The following is a 23839-nucleotide window of genomic DNA, read 5'->3' on the forward strand; positions in this document are numbered from 1 at the left end:
CTGCTGCTGCGCTGCGCTGCTGTCGTCACTTCATTTGCCGCTGCTGCTGCTGTGTGGTACCAATAAAACAAGTTGAATTCCCTGGCCACATTATTATCTCGGTTTAAAATCACCAACACTCAACTGAACAGAACACAACACATCACACATCACACTTGGCGTGGCGTACATATGTAGGTCGCGTTCACCTTTCGGTCTTTGGTTCTCTTATCGCCCAAAATAATAAGTATTAAAACCGGTTGCGCTTAACAAATTGGTGTTCAAACGCATTGGGGGCTCCGCCACATCGAGTAGTCTTTCCTTCAGCAAGCAAAAGCACAACAGCCACAGGCACAACATAAAATCAAAATGTCGCAGATCAAAAGTGCTAAAATCGGAATCGTTGGCAGGTAAGTGGACGAAGAGGAGAATGGGAACAAGGATGGGGAACGGCTCCAAGGATTCAAGTGGATAATTTCCGAAGCTATAGCAACAGACATGTCTGTCAGACTCATTGAGATTATTTTTCCACGAGTATTCATTCTTCTATAAGATAAGGACCCTCGAATGTTTGTCCTTCTTCAAATATCACTTTAAAATCGAAGAAGATCTTGATTCTATCTATAAAACTGTTTACAGCTACCTCAAAACAAATCTTCTTCAAATTACTTCTAACTTAATGATCATCTGTATATTCCTTCTCTCCGCTGCTTCAATTACCTTCAACTCAAAGCATATTAAATCCCTAACTACCAAAATGTTTGACATTGAGCAATTGTCCCATCCCTGTGATAACCTTAAGCTCGAAAAACACATAAAATTTTATAGATCCCCCAAGTATATCAATGCAAATGCTATTAAAATTGTTCGCATTGAACTTTAAACTTAAAGACTATAAAAACATATAGTTAACAATCATTTCCGTCTGTCCTTTACTTTAATTCAATAGGAATTTGAGCTAAACAACACTTCGGATAATACTTTTTGGGAGTTGAAATTGAAATATTTTTATATTTACAGCGGTCTGATCGGACGTTCGTGGTCCATGCTGTTCGCCTCCGTGGGCTACCAGGTGATGCTCTACGACATTCTGCCCGAACAGGTGTCGGATGCCCTGAAGGCCACCGAGAAGGAATTGGCTGACTTGGAGAAGAAGGGACTGCTGCGCGGTCAGTTGACGGCAGCTCAGCAATTCAGTTGCATTTCGGGTACCAATGACCTTAAGCAGTTGGCCAAGGGTGCCATTTTCATACAGGAATGTATTCCCGAGAAACTGGAATGGAAGCAGGATCTGTTCAAGAAACTCGATGCCGTCGTCGAGAGCAACGCCATCATTTCCAGCTCGACCAGCACATTCTTGCCATCGCTGTTCACCGCCGACTTGAAGCACAAACATAACGTGAGTAAGCAATTCACGATATCACCAAATGGTTGGTTGTTATCTGCAATTTGTCCTTACATTGACCTGCCACGAGTAGCACAGTCCGAAAATGTTGAATGCTTCGTCAAGTTTTTACCGAATCTCTCTGAAGTCTTAGAACTTTCAACTTTCGTGTAGTAAACTTACAATTATTAGGTACAACTTACAACATACTCATTTGTTTTCCTTTTGTTTTATTCCGGACAGACCGTTGTCTCGCATCCCGTCAATCCGCCCTACTATGTGCCCCTGGTTGAGATTGTGCCAGCTCCATGGACGAAGCCAGAGGTTGTGCAAAAGACACGCGCCATCATGGACGAGATTGGCCAGAAACCCGTCACATTGTCCCGCGAAATTGAAGGCTTCGCCCTCAACCGCATACAGTATGCCATCCTGAATGAGACTTGGCGCCTGGTCGAGGCCGGCATTCTCAATGTAAAGGACATCGATAGCGTTATGAGCGATGGTCTGGGCATGCGGTATGCCTTCCTGGGACCCCTGGAGACAGCCCATCTGAATGCCGAGGGCATCGAAAACTACAACGAACGCTACTCGAAGACCATCTACGCGGTCAGCGAAACGATGGGACCAACACCCAAAATGGAGGGACCCACAGCGGCTGTGATTGCGAAGCAACTGAACGAATTGGTGCCGCTGGACAAGCTGGGAGAGCGTCGCCTTTACCGCGACAGCTGCTTGACCCAGCTGAGCATTCTGAAGAGCAAGATTAATAGCAAGAAGTGAAGTAACAAACATTACAGCATTAGATACAAAAAGGAATGTCATTCACATACGTATATTAATAATTAATGCTTTTTTTTTAATAATTAAAATTATATCAAGTATAACCCGAGTGTCAAGGCAATGAAAGAAGAAAACAAAAAAATAAAACAAGCACTCGCTTCAACTCAACTTACAAAATCTTGTGCAACTTAATATTAATTGGATTAAGATTAGACGGATTTCTGATATATCATAACAGTTTTTCAATTGTTTAAGTTCTTTAGTTAATCACAATAAGCATTTATGGACCCGACTTCTTTCCATATCCCATGGAACGCACATTAGGCGTTGTTGTTGTTGCCGTTGCCAAGCTGGAGGCGGAGGAGGAATAGTTGCTGCCCATCGGCTTGAAGGATCGACGCATTTGTGGCATCGGTGTACTGGTGCAGAACAATTTATTGCCTCCTGGCTTCGATCTGATTGGCATGGGAGTCTCTTGGCCAGGACAACGCGGCACTGTTGAATTCAAATGTTTAACATCTGTGGTCAACATTGATGGTTTCACCATCGGTGCAACGCGCTTAATTGGTATCGCGTCTTTAGTGGCCGCAGCCAACGATTTGATGTTCGTCTCATTGATAGTTGGCGCCTTGATCCGTCCGCTGGCCAACGCTCGACCATGGCTAATCATTGAAACGCTGGCATTGGCAGCGGCGCCTCCGTTCGCTTTGCTGCCAACGGTAAAGGAATTGCGACGTTGTCTGTAGGAGGACATGGCATTGAATTTATCACCCACCACAGACAGCTCCTTCAAGGGCATCGGATGGCTTCCGATGTTGACGTTGACGCTGACGTTGCTGCTGTCTCCCGATGACTGCTTGACCAATGACTTGGGTCTCTCCTGCTTGGACTTGTCGTGTATGGACAGCGAGGAAGAGCGTCGTCGAAATGTGTTCGCCTTGCTGCTGCAATCTGCTGTTTGATTTGAACTTGGATGTTGAGTCTGTGTCTTAGATAATGTGTGGGGTTGAACAACGTAGCTGGGCAACTGATTGCCCACCGTCGAATTCACAACTAAGATGACTGTTGGTCCGCCAACTGGCTTTGTCGACTCGGGGTCGTCACACTGTGGCACCGTGTCACTCAACTTCAGTTTCGTCAGCTTGTGCCGCTCGAGCAGTTCATTGATTTGCAGCGCCAAATTATCGTTGACTACCTCAGTTAGATAGGATTCTTGCTTCTGTGGTACACTCGGAAGCGATATATCGTCGCTGTCAATTATGGGTATTATTGCCTTATCGGTGGCCAGAGATTCGCCATCAAATGTGGCCGAGGAACAGGTCATGGCATCGGGAAAGTCTTGCATCTTGCTGCCTACCACATACTCTGCGCACTCGGCGGATTTCTTTTGCTGCAGCACAAGATCCAGATCAAATGTCGCTTGACGTTTGTAGCTGGGCATCAATTCATCAACAGCTGGTGGAGGACTTGTCTGCACAGCTGCACTGATCGAAGCGATAAGTGTATCAAACTGCTGCCGCTGCGAGACATCGACATGCTGGCAAACCAAGGATTGTAAATCCTGCAATAGTTTGCCAACATTCCCAGTTGCCTGTTGTGGCTCTGTTTTTGGACTTGGCTTAATTGCTGCAGGCTTCGATTTGATCGGTGACTCCAGCATGGCAATGCGTAGCTGCTTTAATCGGGCCTCAAACTCCACATTCGAGCACGTATCGTCGCTCAACGTGGTAGCAGCAGCCTCTGGAACGAGATTCGGCTCATCTTCGATGAGTTTAATGGGTGACTCTGCGGCGATCATTTGCAGATTTTCTGTGAGCATCGCATTGCGCGAGAATTTCGTGGATAAATGATGTGGTGGAGGCGTTCCCATACTGGACATCTTGAGTGCATTCAATTGGATCACCTGCTTTTGCAACGTCTGTGATTCGGACACTTTTATGGCATCCGACGACGGTTCGAAGTCCATGGCAACCGGTGGCGTTTCATTGTTTAGATCTTGATCGGAATATTCAAGTTGGATGTTGCCCACCTTTTCCTGTTTTTGCATTGAAGGTTTCTCATCGATCTTATTTAATCCCTGTACAAAAATTATAAACATCGTAAGTACACATAAAAAAACGTATATAACGGATCTCTATAGTTATTATAACGATATCTCCGATATTATGCTAAATATATAAATTGTAAATCAAAAAATTTAAACAAAAGAAATAGGATAATCGTTGTTGAAATAGATAAATAAATAGGTGTTTATGTGTCTGTGTCTATAAACTAACCTTAATGCAGGCTTCTTTTTCCATTGAATCGAAAGGATCATATGGTCCTTTAAAATGAGTTGATTCAACTATAATGCATTCCTCAATTGCCTCCGTCGTGTCTGTATCAGGCTCATCGCAACCCGATAGGTCAATTAAATTACCAGTATCACACATTTTGCACTACGAAAAACAATTCTGATATGCGGATACAATTTGAAGCAATGCAAACAATTTCCCGCTTCGACTTGGCTCAGTGATAGTGATGACACCTTACCGATGATTCGGTATTTGGTTGTTATCGAGCACTGGTATTGCTGTTAGCTGCAGTGAGAATTTTTGAATGCAAGAGCATTCTAGGAATGTTGGCAAAACATCCAAATAAATAATTAATTCTAAATAAAAAAAATTATTACAATAAAAACCGCCAAAAGTGGGCTTTAGTTTAAAAATTGGCAACTGGTTCATTTGAACGGTTTGGATATCGTACTATTCCAACGATTCCGATATACAATGCCTGGAGATTTTTAGTATATTATCGGTTGTAATAGTAAAAATACCAAAACATATGCGTAACCACGGCAGAAAGCTGCAGAATTTGAAACTAAAGCGTATTTTTTTTGCAAAACTTCGTTGGAATGGCTAACATGACAAGATAATACCATCGATATATCGATAGAAAGAGATGCATCTGTGAACCTCTCCACACCTTTAGTGACTAATTAATAATTTTACAAAATTTACAGAGGAAGGGTCAGATTTCAAAGTGCAAGCTCAAGACGTGCATATTTAATTAAATTCGTCGCTAAACCCCAACATATTGCATTTGAGCAGTGCTCGTAATGCAGTACACAGCGTAATACAGCTACTTGGCGGAATAAAATAGAATTTTAGTCGCGAACAACCCTTTATTAAATTAACTTCTATACATATTACAAAATACAAACAAGATGAAACAACCGGATCCAGTGTTTGCAACCGCCTGCATCTGGTCGCTGTTAATAGTTTGCTCAAGTGCAGAATTAAATTTGGATAAAATCGACTTGCAAAGCCAACTGCCTGAAGATATTGCCAAATCCAATTACACCTACAGCGACTTCAAAGAACTGTTCCGCAACAAATGCACCGAAGTCACCGGCAGAGAATCTGATGGAGATTTGGCGTACACGGAAATCGAATTGGCTTTCGGTGCGCTCACCGAATGCATGAATTCGCTGGTCAATGTTACGGCGCTGCAACAGGAGATTCAGGAGGCGAGTCCTCTCGGTGAACTCGATGTGGTGTTCAATAAGTATTGCAAGAAGCGTTCGAATGCCACCGAATGCTTTGATGCATTCACCGACAAGCTGCTGCCATGCTTGCATCCCGAGGAGCAGGAAAGTCAGCAGGAAATCAAACGGATTGTTCAGAGTTTGTTGAATTTCGTTTGTCACAAGGATGGCGATCAGATTGCCTTGTTCATTGCCGAGGAGGGTCCCGAGTGCCTCGGTTCGCAGCGGGATAACATTGAGCAGTGCTGGAATAGCACATTATCCACGTTCGTTAACAATCCGGATATACGCGAGAATAATAAGATTAAGAAATTGCCTAAATTGGTTGTGGGCGAGACGGAATGCGCTGACATCCGAAACTTAGAGCTGTGCGTTGTCCGGCACTTGGAGCACTGTACAAAAATCACGCCTGCCAATCTAATTGAGTCCATGTTCAATTTCATACGCAACGAGACGGTTTGTCGCAAATATCATACACTACCACTTATTAGCGATCGTGCTAGTAATGTGTTCCTGCATACCTCACCGAATCTCATGTTTTCTCTCTTCACATTTATTTTACACAAACTGTATTATTTTTAAAGATGAACTTCATTCGACTTGTTGGGTTCATTACATTATATTTATCTCATCGTGTTATGAATGCTGATGGCAGCAAATCATTAATTTACTATACTTATAAACTTATCTACTTATGCATACAGAAGCCAATTCTACTATATAAATTAAGTACAACAGCAGTATAAACGAATTAATGGTATTCATTGCTCATTTATATCACATATCTCTTTGGTTTAAACAATAGAATCCCTCTAGTTATTCTGTCATTATAAATTTATTATGGTAATCTCTTATTATATATGTATGTATTTGTAGTATATTCTACTATTTCCAACTAAAATGAAATCTCATAGATGGGACGGACTGGTTAAAAAATGTATCATTTTTATGAATCTCAAAATGCAAATATATGTAAATGAACACTGCAAAAAAAAAGCAAACATACAAACAAAAACAAATCATTAAATCTTGTTTTAATTGGTCGTTCAAAAGTCAACGGATTATTAGCCTAATGGATATGGTATTGAATCAATGATTGATTGATCATTTTGTGGTATATTTGAATGCGAGAATTTGCGCATTTTGTATGTCAATCGTGTTATCGATAACTGCTAAACTTGGCTTTGCCATCGCTGTCGCAATAAGAATTCGTCGAGATTTGTTTTAATATGATCGAAACATATATGTTTAACAATGGACTTCGCCAATGGGCTGCGGTTGGATAATGTAGATTCTGCGAACGTTGCGTCATATCAGATAACTGTATTTAGCTCAACGCTTACTGTAATTTCGGCCTTGATGCGATTTATCACGATCATACTCAACTGGTGCCTAGCCTATGATTACTGGATCTCAAAGTCATTTGCCTACTGCTATTGGACGATTCTATCCATAGTATTACCTATGATCTTGACATCAATGATCTACTCAGCAATGTAAGCAATTTAATTTAATATGTTAATCTATTTGTAATTAGTATCATTCACAATGTGCTCTTAATTGATCATTTATAGACTGGTAATTACCAATGTGAAGAATAAACCTTACAACCCTTGGGATCATGTACGGAAACTCGTTCTCTCGTATTTGTTTCGAGATGCACGTACTCTTAATTGGGCCTTGCAATACAATGAAGCTAAAAAACACGGTGATAAGGTCACTCAGTTTCAGTAAGATTGCTTTCCAAGGATTTCAACTAATCGATCAAGTAGCTGGGTAGCTGATTTCATTGCTTGCAATTTAAAATTTTTTTAGATGCTATCGCGACTACTTAAAGGAAGAATGCAATGTTGGTTTACTGCGACTTTTCGATACGTTCTCGGAAACTGCTCCCCAAAAGATATTGCAATTGGCGATTGTCTTGCGATATATAAAGACATTGACGTGTAATTATTATAAGTCGTCAATTTTAATCGCGTGAGCTTAATGTAAAAGTGAATTTGCATTTATTTTTCAGATTTTCGTGCAATAACGTTTTCAATATATTTCCTAAGTATTGCATGGGGATTAGTGTCGTATAATCGATCAAATCGCTTGGTCCAATTGGATAAGCATGATATAGGAACCAGGGGAGTGATTATTCAGTTTTGGTTTTTGCTTTGTTTTTCGGGTTAGTTTTATTCAATTTTATAATTGATATTTTTTATTTTGATTTTAATTTTCTTTTTAGTTTCGCGAACTGTTTGTATAGCGTATGTGGCCAGTCAAGTGCCAATGGAGACATCCATAGCTAGTATTATTCAGATAATCTTAAGTGCTACATTAGTTTTTGTATTTGATCAACCAAAGTTCTCAAAGTCGGCCATCATGAATTATATATTGTGCCTGGCCTTTGGAGTAGTTTATCTATTTATTTATACACCTGTTAAGGATGCGCCTACTAAGTTCAAGTATTTGTTGTATTTAACGTTTTGTTTATTGCAAAACATTATTCTCTGTATATTTTATATTCCATTATATTTGAGCATTGCACTCATAGTATTATATTTAATAGGTATTGCGCTAATGATTTATTATTACTTGCAATGCCATCCTGGAATAACCTCTAGTGTGTTTTAAGACGGAGATCATAAAGAATAGTGACTTACAACTAGACATAATTGATATTATATTTAAATTAATGATTTTTTTTAATAAATTTAAGAAAAAACACTAAAAAGAATATATTTTTGGAATAAAACTCTGTCTTAAACATATTTAAGAATAGGCCGACATAATCGAAAGTGCCAAATAAAAACAAATGTAAATTTACAGGCATTTTTACAACACGCATTTTTATGACCTATTAAAATTCCCTTTCATTCATGTTTTCTCAAAATGTACAGTGGGCTTCGGTCCCTTGGCATACGTAGCGTAACGATAAAAAGCGCCATTAAAAATAAATGTTATTATTTGAAGCTATATGTACATTTTATTTACCATATATGGGATAGCATATTGCCTAACATATTCTTACAATTATTTTCTCAATGTTTTCAATTATCCACTGTGCGCAACGCAAGCGCAAGCGCGACTTGAGCTGCGGCGATTAGGCGCTTAAGCTTTTGAGGCTTTTCTCGCAACGCAAAGCTGGTCACACTGCAAGAAAGAAATGGCTTAGACTAGGTGGCAGTGTGCAACAAATTAACTTTCACTTCACAAAATAAAACACACGCAAACTACTGGCAAATCGTCAATTGATCGAAATCAAATTAAAATCAAATTAAAATCAAATTCAAACCGAACCGAATCGAAGTGATGTGAACAAAATAAATGATGGCATCGAAATACGAGCGCATTATCAGTGATTGCAGATCGCGAAATCAATTGTGGGAAGACGCCGATTTCCCAGCAATACAATCGTCCGTCTTCTACTATCAAACGCCCCCATTCACATTCCAATGGAAACGCATCGCCGAGCTGAACAATCCCCAAGCCTCGTTCCTCAATGAGAACGCCGAATTCGATGTGATTCCTGGTAAAATGGGAGATCGGTGGTTAGTCTCGTGCTTGGGCGTTTTATACTCGCTGCGCAATCTCTTCTATCGCGTGGTGCCCGCCGATCAGGGCTTGGATAAATCGTTGGGCATCTATCGCTTTCGTCTCTGGTGGTGCGGCGAATGGGTCGAAGTGCTCGTTGACGATCGTCTGCCCACGATCAATGGTCGACTGGCGTTCATGCAGCCCCAGGCATCGAATTGCTTTTGGGCCGCGTTGCTAGAGAAGGCAATTGCCAAGCTGCATGGCTCCTATGAGGCCCTCAAGTATGGCACGCGATCGGATGGATTAACCGATCTCCTCGGCGGTGTGGTCAAGTGCATGCCCATTGTGGCGGACAGCATTCGGCCGCAGACGCTGAAGGATCAGCTGGCCACCACCTGCATTGCCACCTGCATCGCTGTGAAGAATGCGCCAGTGCAGAAGAAGAACACCACCGAGAGATTGGCCAATGGCATTCTGCTCAATGTGAACTACAGGCAAGTCGAGTCACAATAAAAATAATAAACACCATACATATGTATAGTATATGATTTATGTTCAACAAATTCATTGATTATTCAAATTTGTTGTTAAATAAATATTGATTTTAAGTAATTCTACAAAAATACAAAGAATACAAATATTGATTTTTCTTTAATATTTCCCAATCTTTGTTATATATATATATATATATATATATATAAGATTGGGAAATATTAAAGAAAAATCAATATTTGTATATATATATATATATATATATATTTATAAAGATTTTGAGTTGAGCGGAAATATTAAAAAAACAAAAATTATTTTTATTTTATATATTTAGATTTTTAACGATCTTTAAAAGAAATGATTGTCATATTTTTTTAACAGAATAAAAACCCAAAATTAATGATATTTTTAAAAATGTACTTAAGTTAAAATCTCTTTTATATGTATATGGGAATGATAAAGTAAATATACAAATTTTCTAATGCTGTTCATTAACAATAATATTTCATTTTGAGGCTTAGAGGTATTTGAATTGAAATTTGAGGGTAAAAAATAATCGTTCTTCAGGAAGCGCAATCATTAAAAGTATGTATTATTTATTTTATGAGCAAACAAAAAGTTATTACTGAGGCGAAAGTAAAAGAAATCGTAAATAATCTTGTTTCTAATCTATTAAAAGTAAAATATTTAAAGGCGTATGAAACTCCAAGCATGGAAATTAAGAATGATAGTTCATTGAAAGATAACCCGTTTTATTCGTTCCTCGATTAATTATAAATTTTGTATTCTACTATTGATTTGCAGACTCTCTTGCTTGGACAAGGTGGAGACGGTGATGGGTGACTCGGTGCAGCTGATTCGCATGAAGGACACGTTCTCGGCGAAACCGTTTGGGGACAAAACCCACTTCGCTGGAGACTGGTCGCCGCTTTCCAAGACCTGGGAGCGTGTCTCTGCCGCAGAGCGTGGACGCCTCTTGGGACAACTGGAGCTGGGGGAGTTCTGGATCTCGTTCTATGATTTTGTACAAACGTTTACCACCCTCGAGGTTGTCTACTTGGACTCGGAGACGGCGAGTGGGGAGGAGATGCTCAAGGGACGTCCCTTGCATTGGAAAATGAAAATGTATCAAGGCCAATGGAAGCGGGGCGTGACAGCGGGCGGTTGTCGCAACCACGAATCGTTTCACATCAATCCACAGCTTATGATATCCATTCAGGAGAAACAGGACATCGTGGTGGCCCTCAATCAGCACACTGCGGTGGAGCCTAAGGTGATTGGCTTCACGATGTACATGTGGAATCGCGACTACAGCCTCAACGAGTGTCTCCAAAAGGACTTCTTCAAGAATCACGTGAGCTTCCTCAACTCGGACTATGGGAACACACGGCACGTTAGCTATCATACCCAACTGGAGGTGGGACACTATGTGCTGATGCCCACCACCTATGAGCCGGCGGAGGAGGCGCAGTTCACGGTGCGCATCCTGGGCACCGCGGCATTTCGATTGTCGTGCCTGGAGACACAGACGATGATACTGCTCGATCCGTTCCCCTCGCTGAAGAGCGACGATAATGTGCAGAAGATCAAGAGCGTTTGCCAATACGAACCAGTCTACATGCAGTTGGCCGATGAGAACAAGACGATCAATTGCTTTGAACTGCACGAACTGCTGGAGGCGTGTCTGCCCAATGACTACATCAAGGGATGTGCCAACATCGACATCTGCCGTCAGGTGATCGCGCTGCAAGACAAAACGGGCAACGGTCGGATCACGTTCCAGCAGTTTAAAACGTTTATGGTGAACCTGAAGTCATGGCAAGGTGTCTTCAAAATGTACACGAAAGAGAAAGCTGGCATTCTACGTGCGGAGCGATTGCGTGACGCCCTCTACGACATTGGCTTCCAGCTGAGCACGGACATCATGAACTGCCTTATCCAGCGATACATACGCAAAGATGGCACTCTGCGGCTCAGCGATTTTGTGTCCGCTGTCATGCATCTGACCACGGCCTTCAATCAGTTCCATTTGAAGAACTACAATCAGGTCAATGTCATTGAGGTGCATCTGCATGATTGGATCAAGAGTATATTAAGTTGCTAAATCGAAATTAGTTAATTATTCTATATGCTGCCCCTGTTCCAGTATCCGTTGTTCTATGCCCATTACCCTACTTAAAGGGTATAAGTTCTGACATTGCGACAGCCAGCAGAACAAATTTCAACTTCCGTCCGCCTGTCTGTCCGTCCGTCTGTTTAAAAAGCCAGATCTTAAAGATTAAAACAACTTAAGCTCTTTATCTTCAAATTATAATGAGAATTAAAGTCAGCAAATGACATTTTCGATCTGGTTCGTATGATTAAACCGATAATGATTTCCCTAATCCGTCTTCCGGATTCGAAGTAGAACTATTTAATTATCTATGCATATAGCAAGGCGTAACTGGACACAGGGCAACCTCCAGTCGAGCATACTCGACTATACAAATTCTTGTTTATTTTAATATATATTTATATATGTATTTTTTTTTTTTGCAACCTAAATCATAATTTATGCGACGTTCGTTATAATTATTTATTTTTAATGGGACATGTTAAACATAAAGTAAATATAAATCAAATTAGTTAAGTTGTTAAAATCGCAGTGTAAAATACAATTGAAATGAATTTATTTGATGCAAAATCGTTTTTCAAAGGTCTCAGCTATGGGACAATATTATGTTATGTTATATGTAGTTATAGTTATAGTATGTGTTGATTATGGAATTATTTAGCGATTCAATATTAGTGTTTAGCAGTTAAGTAAGAATTAGCACAACTCTAGACTTATTCAACATGCGAGTTCTATATGTAGATTCCTTAGATTACGTAAATACTGCATATTGTAGTTAGTTTTCATTGATTCCATTATTATTATACCCAAGCAGAATAATGTTTGTCTGTCTGTATCTAAGTAATCTACACTCTTAGTACCGAACGTTATCTTAATGTAATATTATGCAGATCCGTCGATTTGGATCCGTCGGATCGGATTGCTATAGCTGTCATAGGAACACACACAGTCTCGAAATCGATTTCGAGGTATTGCATCAGAACAACTTTAGTAGGAATGCACTCTCTGCCAGGGTATTTGAATGTTCGGCATGCCGAGCCCAACTTCGTTTGTCATTTGTCTCTTATTGTGATGTATTTATTGGACGACAGGCCTCTCAACTTTTACTCTCTCTCTCTCTCTCCCTCTCTCTCTCTCGTTTTGGTGACGTACACTGGCTGCATTTTCCTGTTCCATATTTAATTTACATAACGTGATTGCTATACCGACTAATCAAGCTTACATCGAGGTGCCATTATGGGATGAGGCATCGCTGATGCGTCGCGACAACGTTGTCTTACGGCTAATGGACAACGAGTTGCCCTGATTCGCCTGATTCGCTGATACACTCGCATTATAATCGTGTGGAGCTGTGGGCGATGAACCCGATCCCGACACCGACACCGACACTGACCCCGATGCCAATGTGCGAAGTGGCGAACGCTTCAATGAACCGGTGACCTCATGTGGCTCTTGATAGCCCGAGTCCATGTCATCATGATAGGAGTCCATCAACGGTGTGGGATCCTCGTAGTCGTAGTCAACGAAACCATTGTTATCAAAGGACTGCAAAGAGAATGCAACATTTGTAGTTGATACGCGAGCACTAACAGAGAAGTCACCAGAAACTACCTTAACGAAAGACTGCGATTGCTTTGCATAACCTCGGAAGACTTGATTGTGCGCCTTGCCGCGATAGTCGACGGACTCATAGTGCCCATCCTGCGAGTTCTCGATGATGAAATGTCGGGTGCCATGTGGCGTTAGAGTGGCCCACAGCAGACGACTGTCGTTGACCAGCTGGCTCTGGAGCAAATCGCGACTGTTTGCCGTGGCGCACGGATAGAGAATGCCGCCAGAAGTGAATGCATTCGATTTAGTGGCCTCGCCCAGTGCATTGATGGCCGTCTGCTTGATGTTTGCATCGTGGTACGAGAAGAAGGTGCTGAAAATTAAAAAAAAAAAAACAATGCATGTTAAGTGGGGTCGCGTTACAAGTATTGTCAGCAAATTTGGTTGCTCTAGCTCATCTAGTTCCAGAGATTTGTGAGTTCTTACAAACGGTCAGACAGACAGACAGACTCGTTTAACTTGCAAGTTAATCAAGCGAGAGTAATGAAATGTTCCCACCACATATTTGAAGAGTATGGAGTATGTATGCTTACCAAATTTACTGACTATAACTGCTATAATTCCAGAGATCAAATGAAAGAACCAATTGAAAGTTAAAACTCTGGACTACTCACTCTCTGCATCTGATGACGATGAGCGCCAGGAAGCAGCCGAGCACGAAGATGCCAATGCACGAGGACACAAAGAACCAAACATTCTCCAAACCCTTGGAATCGCTTCGCACCAGTTCCATCAGCTCGTTGCCGCTGTCATTGTGCTGACTGCTCTGGCCGCACATGAAGGCCGCAAAGCAGGGCTGCGATTCGTTTGAGGGCAGCAGAACATCGATGTGCCTGGGCTTCGATATTAGGAACGAGGGCAACGGCGGCGGCGGCATCGACAAAATAAAATCTGGCGGCGGACCCGCCAGTTGATCGCAGCTTCCCACACAATTGCCAAACAATATATTCATCTCGACGTCTGTTAAAAATAATGAATCAAATATATGTACATAATTCAGCTAACATTATGTTATCTACCCAAATGCCTATGCATGTATGTGTACATATGTATGTTTGTGTGTGTGTTCTTGTGTACACCTTCTTCCCCCCTTTGGGGGTTGTTTTGTACCTTTAATTCAAAATAAAACATATAATTGCAAGTAATACCAACTAAATCAGGTCAATCGCCCTGCAGTAATATATACATACATATATATATATATATATATGTACAATATATGCATATATTCTGTATATTTCATGTTTACAACTGTCACAATAAAGCGTTTCTCAGCAATTTGATCTTTTGTCCTTTTTATCATTATAAAGTATTTGAACACTGCAATTATCGTGTTGCATATTTTTTTGTTTTTTCTCTTTTTCCAAAACATTGTCATACCTTAATCAAATAACGTCCTATACCGATGAAATACTACCTTGAACTGAGTACTGCACACAATTGACATTAGCGCCCCATACATCCCAGAGAGTCCTGCGCGCGCATCTTCCCCAACCAAGGGGATAATACACAACCCCCGTAGCTTTGGCCACACCCATCCAATACACAGGCATGTATACAAATTACTTTACTTTTACTACATTTTCTCACAAAAAATTCCAAAAGTATTTGTTGTTTTTTGCAATTTTCAAGAACCAACCTCACAAAAAATAATGCTCCGATTGCTAACATTGATATTAGTTTGGAGAGTAACGTATTAGAATATTAAGTGTGGCCAATGCTACCAAACGAAATTAATTTTCTTTGTCTTACAGATTTTTATCTGATCGTAATAAAGTTCAAATAGTAATTTTGAGATTCTAGCCTCGCATAAAATAATTCTCATACTGTCTGTTATTGTAAAGGAATATACATACAATGTGACCAAAGCTACTACATATATAAAATTCGACTTCATTATTTTCTAAGCTTATGTTTTCTATCTGATCGTAACATTTCCACAAAATATTAACCTAACCCAAATATTTCTCTTGAAGCATCAGGGTCCAAAATTCTTAACATACATATATATGTATATAGTGATATGTATAGTATATATGAGCACAGTTGATCCACAGCGAAACTAGTTGATCTCTTTTTGTTTTTAGTTTTTCTTTTTCAGTTTTATTTTAACTACTTGCGCAGTAGCGATGCTTTTCTAGGCCATATAAACTATCATATATTTAGAGAGAAGGCACTTAAGATCGATCCTATCTTATAAAGTTAAATAACAAACAACAATGAATGATCAAAAATATTATTTAGATTATGCTAGAATAGAAATTTGATGTCGAACTCTTTAATTTACACAACAATCACATTGAATCGATAAATTATTATTTTGTTGATTTCTTGTCGCCGTATGTCATTACCACGCCCACAATCAAGGCGAGAACAGTGAATCCTTGAGCCGCAATTCGAGTGCGCATCATGAATTGTGACATTTTGCGATTGCCGGTGCGAAAGTTGTAAAGACCAGCTGTTAATGCCGCTGTCGTCGCAAGGCAGCCTAAGTGTATGCAAACGAAATTAATGCAAAAATTTAATGCACTTTTAGTGTTTACATAACAAAACGAAAAAAAAACCAAATGGGTGATGAAACTTACCAATTGGCACTAAAGGGTTCTCGTTGATTTTGCGCAACAGTTTCTCTTTGGTTGTCTCCACTTCGACAACGGGCCCCAGATCTTGTCTCAGTTGCACCCAGTCGAGGTCTTCAGCTGGTAGCGGTATTTCTGTTTTGTTTGCCATTTCAGTTCCGTTCGTTTACAAATGTGTTTGCTTCAAATCAAACAATAACTCGCATCTAACGCCGACAGCTGGCACACACACATGGACATAAACATATAAATACATGCATACGAACAGATGACAAGCCGCCACCATGTGGAACGAAATGAACGGAACAGAGATGCATCGCTAAACAAAATTATGAAATTATGTTTTTCGAACTTATGCGCTAACATTTTTAACAATCTACGATATGTAGGACTTTATGGTATTTTCTTTTTATAATATGCGGTTTGTCAAATAAAACGAAACACATTATTCTACATATAAAACACAAAGAACTAGTAACATAAAAATGTTGATCGCCATCCCTGATAGAACCACTCCCCTGGGTTGTATTCTCAATATTTTTCGATAAGATGCACAATAATCGAATATAAACATTCGGCGAATTTAAAAAAAAAATTATTTATTATTAGCATTCAAATCCATTTTATGGTTTCAAACTTTTGATTTTCCTTGATTTTACCCTAATTGTGTATATTATTTGAGAAAATTAATTTATTTCATTTGGGTAAAAAAAAGAATACCCATATGTAAATATTTGAGAAAATTAATTTATTTTATTTGGCTGAAAAAAAAAAAGAATAGTAATAAACAATAGAATAAGAAATATGCACATTTCAATTGGTGTGTACATATATTTTAGTTTATAAAAACACCCTTTTGATGATGATGATGATCAAATAAAATCGAAGAAAATTTGTGTGTTGGGTATTTGTGACCTCACTAACACACGTTCACACACAGCTGCATTATTCCAACAAATGTGTCTCTCTCTCTCTCTCTCTCACTCTCTTTTTAAATTGAGAGAGCTGGGAAGTACAGTCAGACGAGGAACGCAAAATGAAACATGTGTATGTAGCAAGCATATCACTGTGTGTGTATACCATATACCCAATACATGCATTTTTTGTGCTTGTGTAGAGGCGAAAAACAAACGCACACATGCAAACCAATATGGTGAGAATGTATTGTCGCCTTGCATACATATAAACAAAACTTGTGTATGTACATTTTGATGTGCAGTACCCGTACATACATACATACATACATATGTACATAAGTATGTACGTGCAGACTACCCACAACGGTCATTTGCGTGTACATACAATTGACAATAAGTAAATACATAAGTACATATGTGTGCATCTACATCTGCATGTACATATACAACGTACATATGTATGTACACAAGTATGTACGGACATACATATGTATGTGCATATGTATGTACGCCTCTGTCTTATTTGAATGTTGTATGGAAAGTTTATAAGTTTTAGGTACAAGACGTGCAGAAATGTATGAATGTGGAGATGTACATAAGGATGTGTTCACACATTGAAAATTATAGTAATAAGAAAAACAAAAAGTATGTACATCTAGTTATACAGACACTACACATGCCTACGTACATATAAACAAGAATGTATGCACATATATATGTACGTATGTGCGAGTGTGTGTGTGTAAACCTTTGTATAAAAAGTAATAAGCCAAAAATGTTATAAGGCCTGTGTTTCCCTCCACCACGTGTATACACGCACACACTCACAGATACAGAAAGACAAACGCTCTCGCTAAGCACACTGAACACTCAGCAGCAGCAATACCGAAAACCAAGCAGGAGAGAAAGTGCGCTCAGTAAAACTGTACAGTGTACGCGTACACTATGAGAGCAGCATGCCGCCCGCCGCCATCATTTGCTCATTTTAGCCCGTTTTTACTCTCTCGCTTCACGCTCTCTCACACACACGGGCGAGAGGGACTCACACGGATTGCACACACTCGCGCAGGCAACGCATACAGAAGTCGCTGGCGCTAGCCAGGCAACCGAACCGTGGCTGTGGCTATGAAGCACAGTACGGCAGAGACGGCTATTCAATTCAATAGCCTTTGCATTCGTTGTTGGTACTCTCTCTGTGTGTGTTTTCAATCAAGCGAGCGGCGCGCGAACCTCATCTTTTCTTTCCGCATTGATATTGTATGCTACCAACAAAAACACATTTACACACTCTTGTGCCCTGCAATAAAGCACAAGCTGCTGCGTTGCGTTGCCTCGTTTGTTTATTTTTTACTAACTAAAAACAAACAGCCAACAACAATAACAACAACAACCGCACAAAACACTTCTACAAAAACGATTCGCGTTGCGTTGTGTTGCGTTACGTTCGCTGTTACGCTGTAATTTGTCGTAAGAATCGGAAAAATTAAACAAAAAAAAACGAAAAACAGAAAAAATAAAGTTATATCGTGACTCCGTTTTGTTCCTTTGTACATCATCTGTATGTACAATAATCAATAGAAGAACGTACATACGACAACATACATATACATGCATACATAGAGAATACAAAAAACAAAAAGGAAAAACGAATGCTAGTTGGAAACTCGCTTGCAACACTTATTTTATCCCCATTGTGGTGTGTGTTTGTGTTTGCGTGTGTGTGAGTGTGTGTGCAGTGCAAGAAGCAGAACAGAGGAACAGAAACATTTAACAAAGTTAAACTCTTTAACTACAACTGATTAAATCCCCTTCACCTCCTCCGCCAACACCACCACCCCCTTCCAATCCGCTAAAGGAGATCAGAAATCGGCTAAAACCATGGAACACTTTCATCAAATACAGGTAAGCTTAACTGCACATACATACAAGCATTCATAGTTACATACATACATACAGAAATATATACAAACATTCACATACATACAGACAAACATACATATTGAGAAACCTACATACATATGTAGGTATGGTGTTTTTGTTTCTTTTGGTTGATTTTAGTTTTGCATTTTTCCCGCCAACAACAAATAAAATTGGCAAATACACGCACTACTTCCATTTGTTATATACACATGTACACATATAAACATTCAAACACACGCACACATATGAGTATGTATAAAAATACATGTGAGACTGAAACGCATACGCGTAGAGTATGGAAATTTTACAATGGCCAAGCTGGAATCTTACTGCATACAAACATACATTGTACATTCATGTATATGTGTGTGTGTGTTCTCAGCATATGAGCATTTTGCCAAGAAACTAAATACATAAACATGCAAACACAAACACACACAAACTTATGTATGTATGCTTTTGCACGTAGTCGAACAGCGACGCCGTAAAGACAATACACACACACACATACAAGCAAATTTTGTATTTTGCGTGCGCATCTATGGTCGCCATTTTTTATTTTATTTAGTTGCTGCTGCGATGTTTACATACGCATGCTGTTAATTTAGAACACAGCCAAAATGGCATACAGCGAACGTATGTATGCACATACATATGTATGTATGTTTTCATACCTTCAATTGTGTGTATATTTAACAATATAAAATTGGAAATGACATGTGCCTTGATATTTTCAAATGCTACACAAACAACGCTAGGCTATGTGTGTATGTGTACATCCACATGTATATGGCTCGTACATACATTCATACATACACATGTATGTAACTACTTATGTACATTCATACATATCTATGAAAAGTTGACGAGGCTTGCGTAATCTGAAATTGCCTGTATATACATACTTGTATTCATACTTACATACATATGTTTGTGTGTATGCATATAAAGAAATGTACATACATATGTACGTCTGCCCCATGCGAATTCTCTTTGTGTGGTTGTGTGTGTGTGTGTGTGTCTCGCTATAAGCAGACAACTACTACTATGTGTGTGCGATTGTGTGTAAACTCGAAATGCTTTGTCAGTTCTCGCTCGCTCTCTCTTCTCTCTTGCTCTTTCCCGCTGTACAACCATTTTGTTTTTAGTTATGCATGTACATAGTATTTCTACAAGTGTACGCAGCACGTACATACAAGCAGATATATTTACATCATAATTGACCATTTCATTTTATTTTGGGGATATTCTACATGTGTACATGGCCTGTACATATATTTACACATACAAACATTCATATGTTTGACCAGTGTTGCCTTTGTATTTTATTGTACATGAATAGCTTAGCCACCCCTGGCATAAAGAGCATAAAAGAGAAGAGTCGATAAACTGGTTCACGAACACGAACCGCGTCTGGTGTGAACCTGCTCTTTTCTTTTTCTATATAAACGTGACTTTTATTGAAAAAAGAAACCGAACCCCATCCCCAGCAGTTCCAGTTGTTGCTGTGCGTTTCAATGAAAAATCGAAATCGGCAAACAGCTGACGACGATGCCTCGCGCTCTAACAAAACAATGCATTGTTTTTGTTTATACTTTATTATTGCACACATACATACACTCTCTGATAGCTTTATGCACATGGTCGCATGTATGTTTGTGCATATGTACATAAATATGCGTAACAACTTGTTTACATACTGTGAACGCAAGAATTGCTAATAAGAAACGCAGCTTGGTTGGTTGGTATATTGATAAATCTGAATGGAACAATTGAGAAATGAAACATGTTCCATTCGCGAATTTGTTGTTGTTACTCCAACCATTTTTTTTCATGCGCGTATTCACTGAATACTTTCCATATGCACGCTACGTACGTGTGTGTGTGTGTGTGTGTGTGTATGTGTGAGGCAAGTGAGCGTGACGCACACAAACAAATACAGCAGGCGAGAGTTGATCGTTTTTGGCGCCAAACGCCAATGTTGCTGATTTTGTATGATCGCCTCTCTTCTCTCTTTATTTTTTCGTGCACGTTACGTAGACGATTCTTAATTGCGATTACTTTCGTTGATTAATTAGGCACGCCAATATATAAATGCATTTGTATGTGCTTGTCTTGCTAGGTCAGTTTTGTTCCTGAGTTTTTTTTTCTGGGTTGATCACCTTTTTTCTATAACGATTATCGAGAGAGATATCGTCAGATCATTATTAGAGATCGTAGTTGTTGTCTTTCAATTGTGTATTATAAATACCCATTCAAATGATGAGCGAGCCTTCTTTACTCGACATTTAAAGTGAAATGGAAATATGCGTTAGTCAGGATAGCTTTTTTGGGTAGTCGATGTTATCGATCACAATGCTGATCATGTGTTATTTAAAATGGATTTTTGCATGCCCAATACATGAAATATCTGATTCAGTGTGATGCCAACGCGGAGAATCCATTCCTTTTCATCTCTCCCTTTCTCTTTCTCTCTCTCTCTCTCTAACGCTCTTGTTTTGGCCTCACACTGGATCACATACCTACGTATGTATAAATATATACATCTACATCTACATAAACATAAACATAAACATATATATACAAACACAATCATAACAACAACAACAAACCCCAACAACAAACTATTGATCAGCAAACAATTCAACACTATCAGCAGCAACTGGCTGCGCAGCAACAACAACAAGCGGCTGCAGTACAACAGCAACAGTTGCAACAGCATCAAGTAGTTGTCCAGCAGAATCAACAGCAGGCGCATCAAAATAGCTCCAACACCACCGCCGGCGTTGGCCAACAGCTATTCACATACAAAATGGCCAGCAGTTTCCCCAATCCAGCCACGACAATGGCCCAAGTTGTTGCCACCTCGAATGCGGCAACCACCGGCTACGATTACCGTCTAAATATGGCACAAGCCGCCGCCGCTGCAGCGGTGCCCGGCTCCCAATGGTGGTATTCGGCTGCCAATCAGGGCCAAGTGGATGCCAACACAGCTGCCCAATTGCAGCAGCAGCAACAACAGCAACAGCAGCAGCAACAACAGCAGCAACAACAGCAACAGCAGCAGCAACAACAGCAGCAGCAACAGATGCAACAACAGCAACAGCAACAAAATGTCATCAACTCAGCCGTAAGTTTTGCTCGCTTTTCTTACTTAGTTGGGACAACTTTGTTAATGCAAGTCCTATTCATCTATTTGTGTTTTGCAGAGCCCAATGGTCAGAGGAAAAGCTGATGCGAAACCCAGAGGTCGAATGACCGCCTACGCATATTTTGTACAAACTTGCAGAGAGGAGCACAAAAAGAAGCATCCCGATGAGACGGTGATATTCGCCGAATTCTCGCGAAAATGCGCTGAACGATGGAAGGTAAGTGATGCAATCGATATTAACAGTTAATGGACTTCTCTTTTAAAACGCTTTTAATTTGTTTTGCCAGACAATGGTTGACAAGGAGAAGAAACGCTTCCACGAAATGGCTGAAAAAGACAAGCAGCGATACGAACAGGAAATGCAAAACTATGTGCCGCCCAAGGGTGCGGTTGTGGGTCGCGGGAAGAAAAGAAAACAAATCAAGGACCCCAATGCGCCTAAACGTTCATTGTGAGTTCGTAGCAAAATCTCTACTAACATTAACATTTTTCAATTATGATTTCTCCACCCCCTACCCTTTCCCTTTCCCTATATATGTATATTTGCATTTATCATCATCATTCAAGCTCCCATGCATAATGTATTAATTTCCATTTGCATTTTGTCTTTTCAATTAGGTCTGCGTTCTTCTGGTTCTGCAATGATGAAAGAAATAAGGTTAAGGCTCTTAATCCCGAATTCGGCGTTGGCGATATTGCCAAAGAGCTGGGCCGCAAATGGTCGGACGTCGATCCAGAGGTCAAGCAAAAGTACGAGTCGATGGCAGAGCGTGACAAGGCACGATATGAACGGGTAAGAAAATAATGAGACATCCACAACTATTGAATGAGTGTTGTATTAATATTTGGGGAATATTTTAGGAAATGACCGAGTACAAGACAAGCGGGAAAATTGCCATGTCAGCACCCTCGATGCAAGCGTCGCTGCAGGCGCAAGCACAAGCAGTGCAGAAAGCGGCGTTATTAGCAGCTGCTGCCCAACAACAACACCAGCAGCTGGATGAGCAGCATGATGACGATGATGGTGACGGTGATGATGACGAGAATCAATAGGTTTAGCAGTAAAATACTCTTCACTATTTATAACCTATCGTTGGTCATCACGAACACAAGAAGGAATCATAATAATTGTTGGTTGATCTATTATCAGGTTAACTAATGTGTGTTGGATATATAGATAGATATATGTATATGTATATGTATATATATATGTGTGTGTGTATGCATGTATATATATATGTATATATGTATGTATATTTATATATACACGCGCGTATATATATTTATAGATATATATATATGAAATTAATTATATTAATTTTTTTTAATAATAAGTAATCAAATTTCCATGAATTACTGAAGGAGAAAATCACAAAGAAACCTTTTATAAGTTTTATTTTAAGAATACTATAATAGTAATAAGTATATCGTTAGATTAAAATGACATTCATCTGTCGGCAAATCTTATTTTTGTGCTTCAATCATAAGTTTCTCCTAAAACACTAAGAAAACGAATTATTTTATAAATCAAAAACAAAAAAAAGCAAAAAACATAAAAAAGATCGAGATCAAAGTTGAAAGAGATCGATCCTCACATCATCATGTCATTCTCAGCAAAATCAACAACAAATAAGATGAAGATGAAGAAGAAGAACATCAACAATGCTACCACACTTAACCTACGAAAAACATATGTGTATATATGCATACATACATATTACGTATATTGGTACATATTTCCCATTTATTAAAGTTAGATGATTCACCAATAATGAAAAGAAAACCTAAATAACGATGCGTTTACTCACTTGAGTTGCAAAAAAAAAAAACACTACTCAATTGAAGCGTGATAATTTCAAATACTT

The 23839-nt window shown here is 39.5% G+C and overlaps 8 protein-coding genes across 11 annotated transcripts; 5 read left to right on the forward strand and 3 right to left on the reverse strand.

Annotated features, from left to right (window-relative positions):
* The first annotated feature begins 117 nt into the window (after positions 1-117).
* Positions 118-2320, forward strand: LOC132796294 (lambda-crystallin homolog). The gene is made up of 3 exons (XM_060807410.1): positions 118-389; positions 1000-1378; positions 1607-2320. The coding sequence occupies exons 1-3, from the start codon at positions 349-351 to the stop codon at positions 2141-2143; spliced, it is 957 nt and encodes a 318-aa protein (XP_060663393.1). The 5' UTR covers positions 118-348; the 3' UTR covers positions 2144-2320.
* On the reverse strand, positions 1754-4659 carry LOC132796291 (uncharacterized). Its single transcript, XM_060807405.1, has 2 exons — positions 4420-4659; positions 1754-4220 (listed from the first exon to the last, which is right to left on the reverse strand). Exons 1-2 carry the CDS (start codon positions 4573-4575, stop codon positions 2424-2426), a joined length of 1953 nt encoding a protein of 650 aa, XP_060663388.1. The 5' UTR covers positions 4576-4659; the 3' UTR covers positions 1754-2423.
* A 415-nt stretch (positions 4660-5074) lies between these two features.
* On the forward strand, positions 5075-6693 carry LOC132796295 (27 kDa glycoprotein). Its single transcript, XM_060807411.1, has one exon. The coding sequence runs from the start codon at positions 5349-5351 to the stop codon at positions 6249-6251; it is 903 nt and encodes a 300-aa protein (XP_060663394.1). The 5' UTR covers positions 5075-5348; the 3' UTR covers positions 6252-6693.
* A 145-nt stretch (positions 6694-6838) lies between these two features.
* Positions 6839-8391, forward strand: LOC132796293 (XK-related protein 6). The gene is made up of 5 exons (XM_060807409.1): positions 6839-7165; positions 7244-7399; positions 7485-7615; positions 7687-7839; positions 7900-8391. The coding sequence occupies exons 1-5, from the start codon at positions 6924-6926 to the stop codon at positions 8286-8288; spliced, it is 1071 nt and encodes a 356-aa protein (XP_060663392.1). The 5' UTR covers positions 6839-6923; the 3' UTR covers positions 8289-8391.
* Positions 8392-8802: 411 nt separating this feature from the next.
* On the forward strand, positions 8803-11847 carry LOC132796290 (calpain-C). The gene is made up of 2 exons (XM_060807404.1): positions 8803-9685; positions 10488-11847. Exons 1-2 carry the CDS (start codon positions 8982-8984, stop codon positions 11785-11787), a joined length of 2004 nt encoding a protein of 667 aa, XP_060663387.1. The 5' UTR covers positions 8803-8981; the 3' UTR covers positions 11788-11847.
* Positions 11848-11951: 104 nt separating this feature from the next.
* LOC132796292 (uncharacterized) lies at positions 11952-14852 on the reverse strand. Of its 2 annotated transcripts, none has more exons than XM_060807407.1 (4): positions 14788-14852; positions 14022-14367; positions 13408-13720; positions 11952-13341 (listed from the first exon to the last, which is right to left on the reverse strand). In XM_060807407.1, exons 2-4 carry the CDS (start codon positions 14357-14359, stop codon positions 13015-13017), a joined length of 978 nt encoding a protein of 325 aa, XP_060663390.1. In that variant the 5' UTR covers positions 14360-14367; positions 14788-14852; the 3' UTR covers positions 11952-13014. The 2 variants fall into 2 exon arrangements, with proteins under 2 accessions (XP_060663390.1, XP_060663389.1); XM_060807406.1 differs by lacking the exon at positions 14788-14852 and adding an exon at positions 14427-14457.
* A 777-nt stretch (positions 14853-15629) lies between these two features.
* LOC132796298 (HIG1 domain family member 2A, mitochondrial) lies at positions 15630-16231 on the reverse strand. Its single transcript, XM_060807413.1, has 2 exons — positions 15993-16231; positions 15630-15895 (listed from the first exon to the last, which is right to left on the reverse strand). Exons 1-2 carry the CDS (start codon positions 16135-16137, stop codon positions 15723-15725), a joined length of 318 nt encoding a protein of 105 aa, XP_060663396.1. The 5' UTR covers positions 16138-16231; the 3' UTR covers positions 15630-15722.
* Positions 16232-18057: 1826 nt separating this feature from the next.
* Positions 18058-23547, forward strand: LOC132797314 (high mobility group protein DSP1). 3 transcript variants are annotated; one of them, XM_060808988.1, is made up of 6 exons: positions 18058-18805; positions 21459-21953; positions 22033-22191; positions 22262-22425; positions 22593-22767; positions 22836-23547. In XM_060808988.1, the coding sequence occupies exons 1-6, from the start codon at positions 18782-18784 to the stop codon at positions 23025-23027; spliced, it is 1209 nt and encodes a 402-aa protein (XP_060664971.1). In that variant the 5' UTR covers positions 18058-18781; the 3' UTR covers positions 23028-23547. The 3 variants fall into 3 exon arrangements, with proteins under 3 accessions (XP_060664971.1, XP_060664973.1, XP_060664972.1); XM_060808990.1 differs by having other exon boundaries at positions 21483-21953; XM_060808989.1 differs by having other exon boundaries at positions 18059-18805; positions 21480-21953.
* The last annotated feature ends 292 nt before the right edge of the window (positions 23548-23839 follow it).

The sequence above is a fragment of the Drosophila nasuta genome, chromosome X (assembly GCF_023558535.2).
Source record: "Drosophila nasuta strain 15112-1781.00 chromosome X, ASM2355853v1, whole genome shotgun sequence".
Classification (NCBI taxonomy): domain Eukaryota; kingdom Metazoa; phylum Arthropoda; class Insecta; order Diptera; family Drosophilidae; genus Drosophila; species Drosophila nasuta.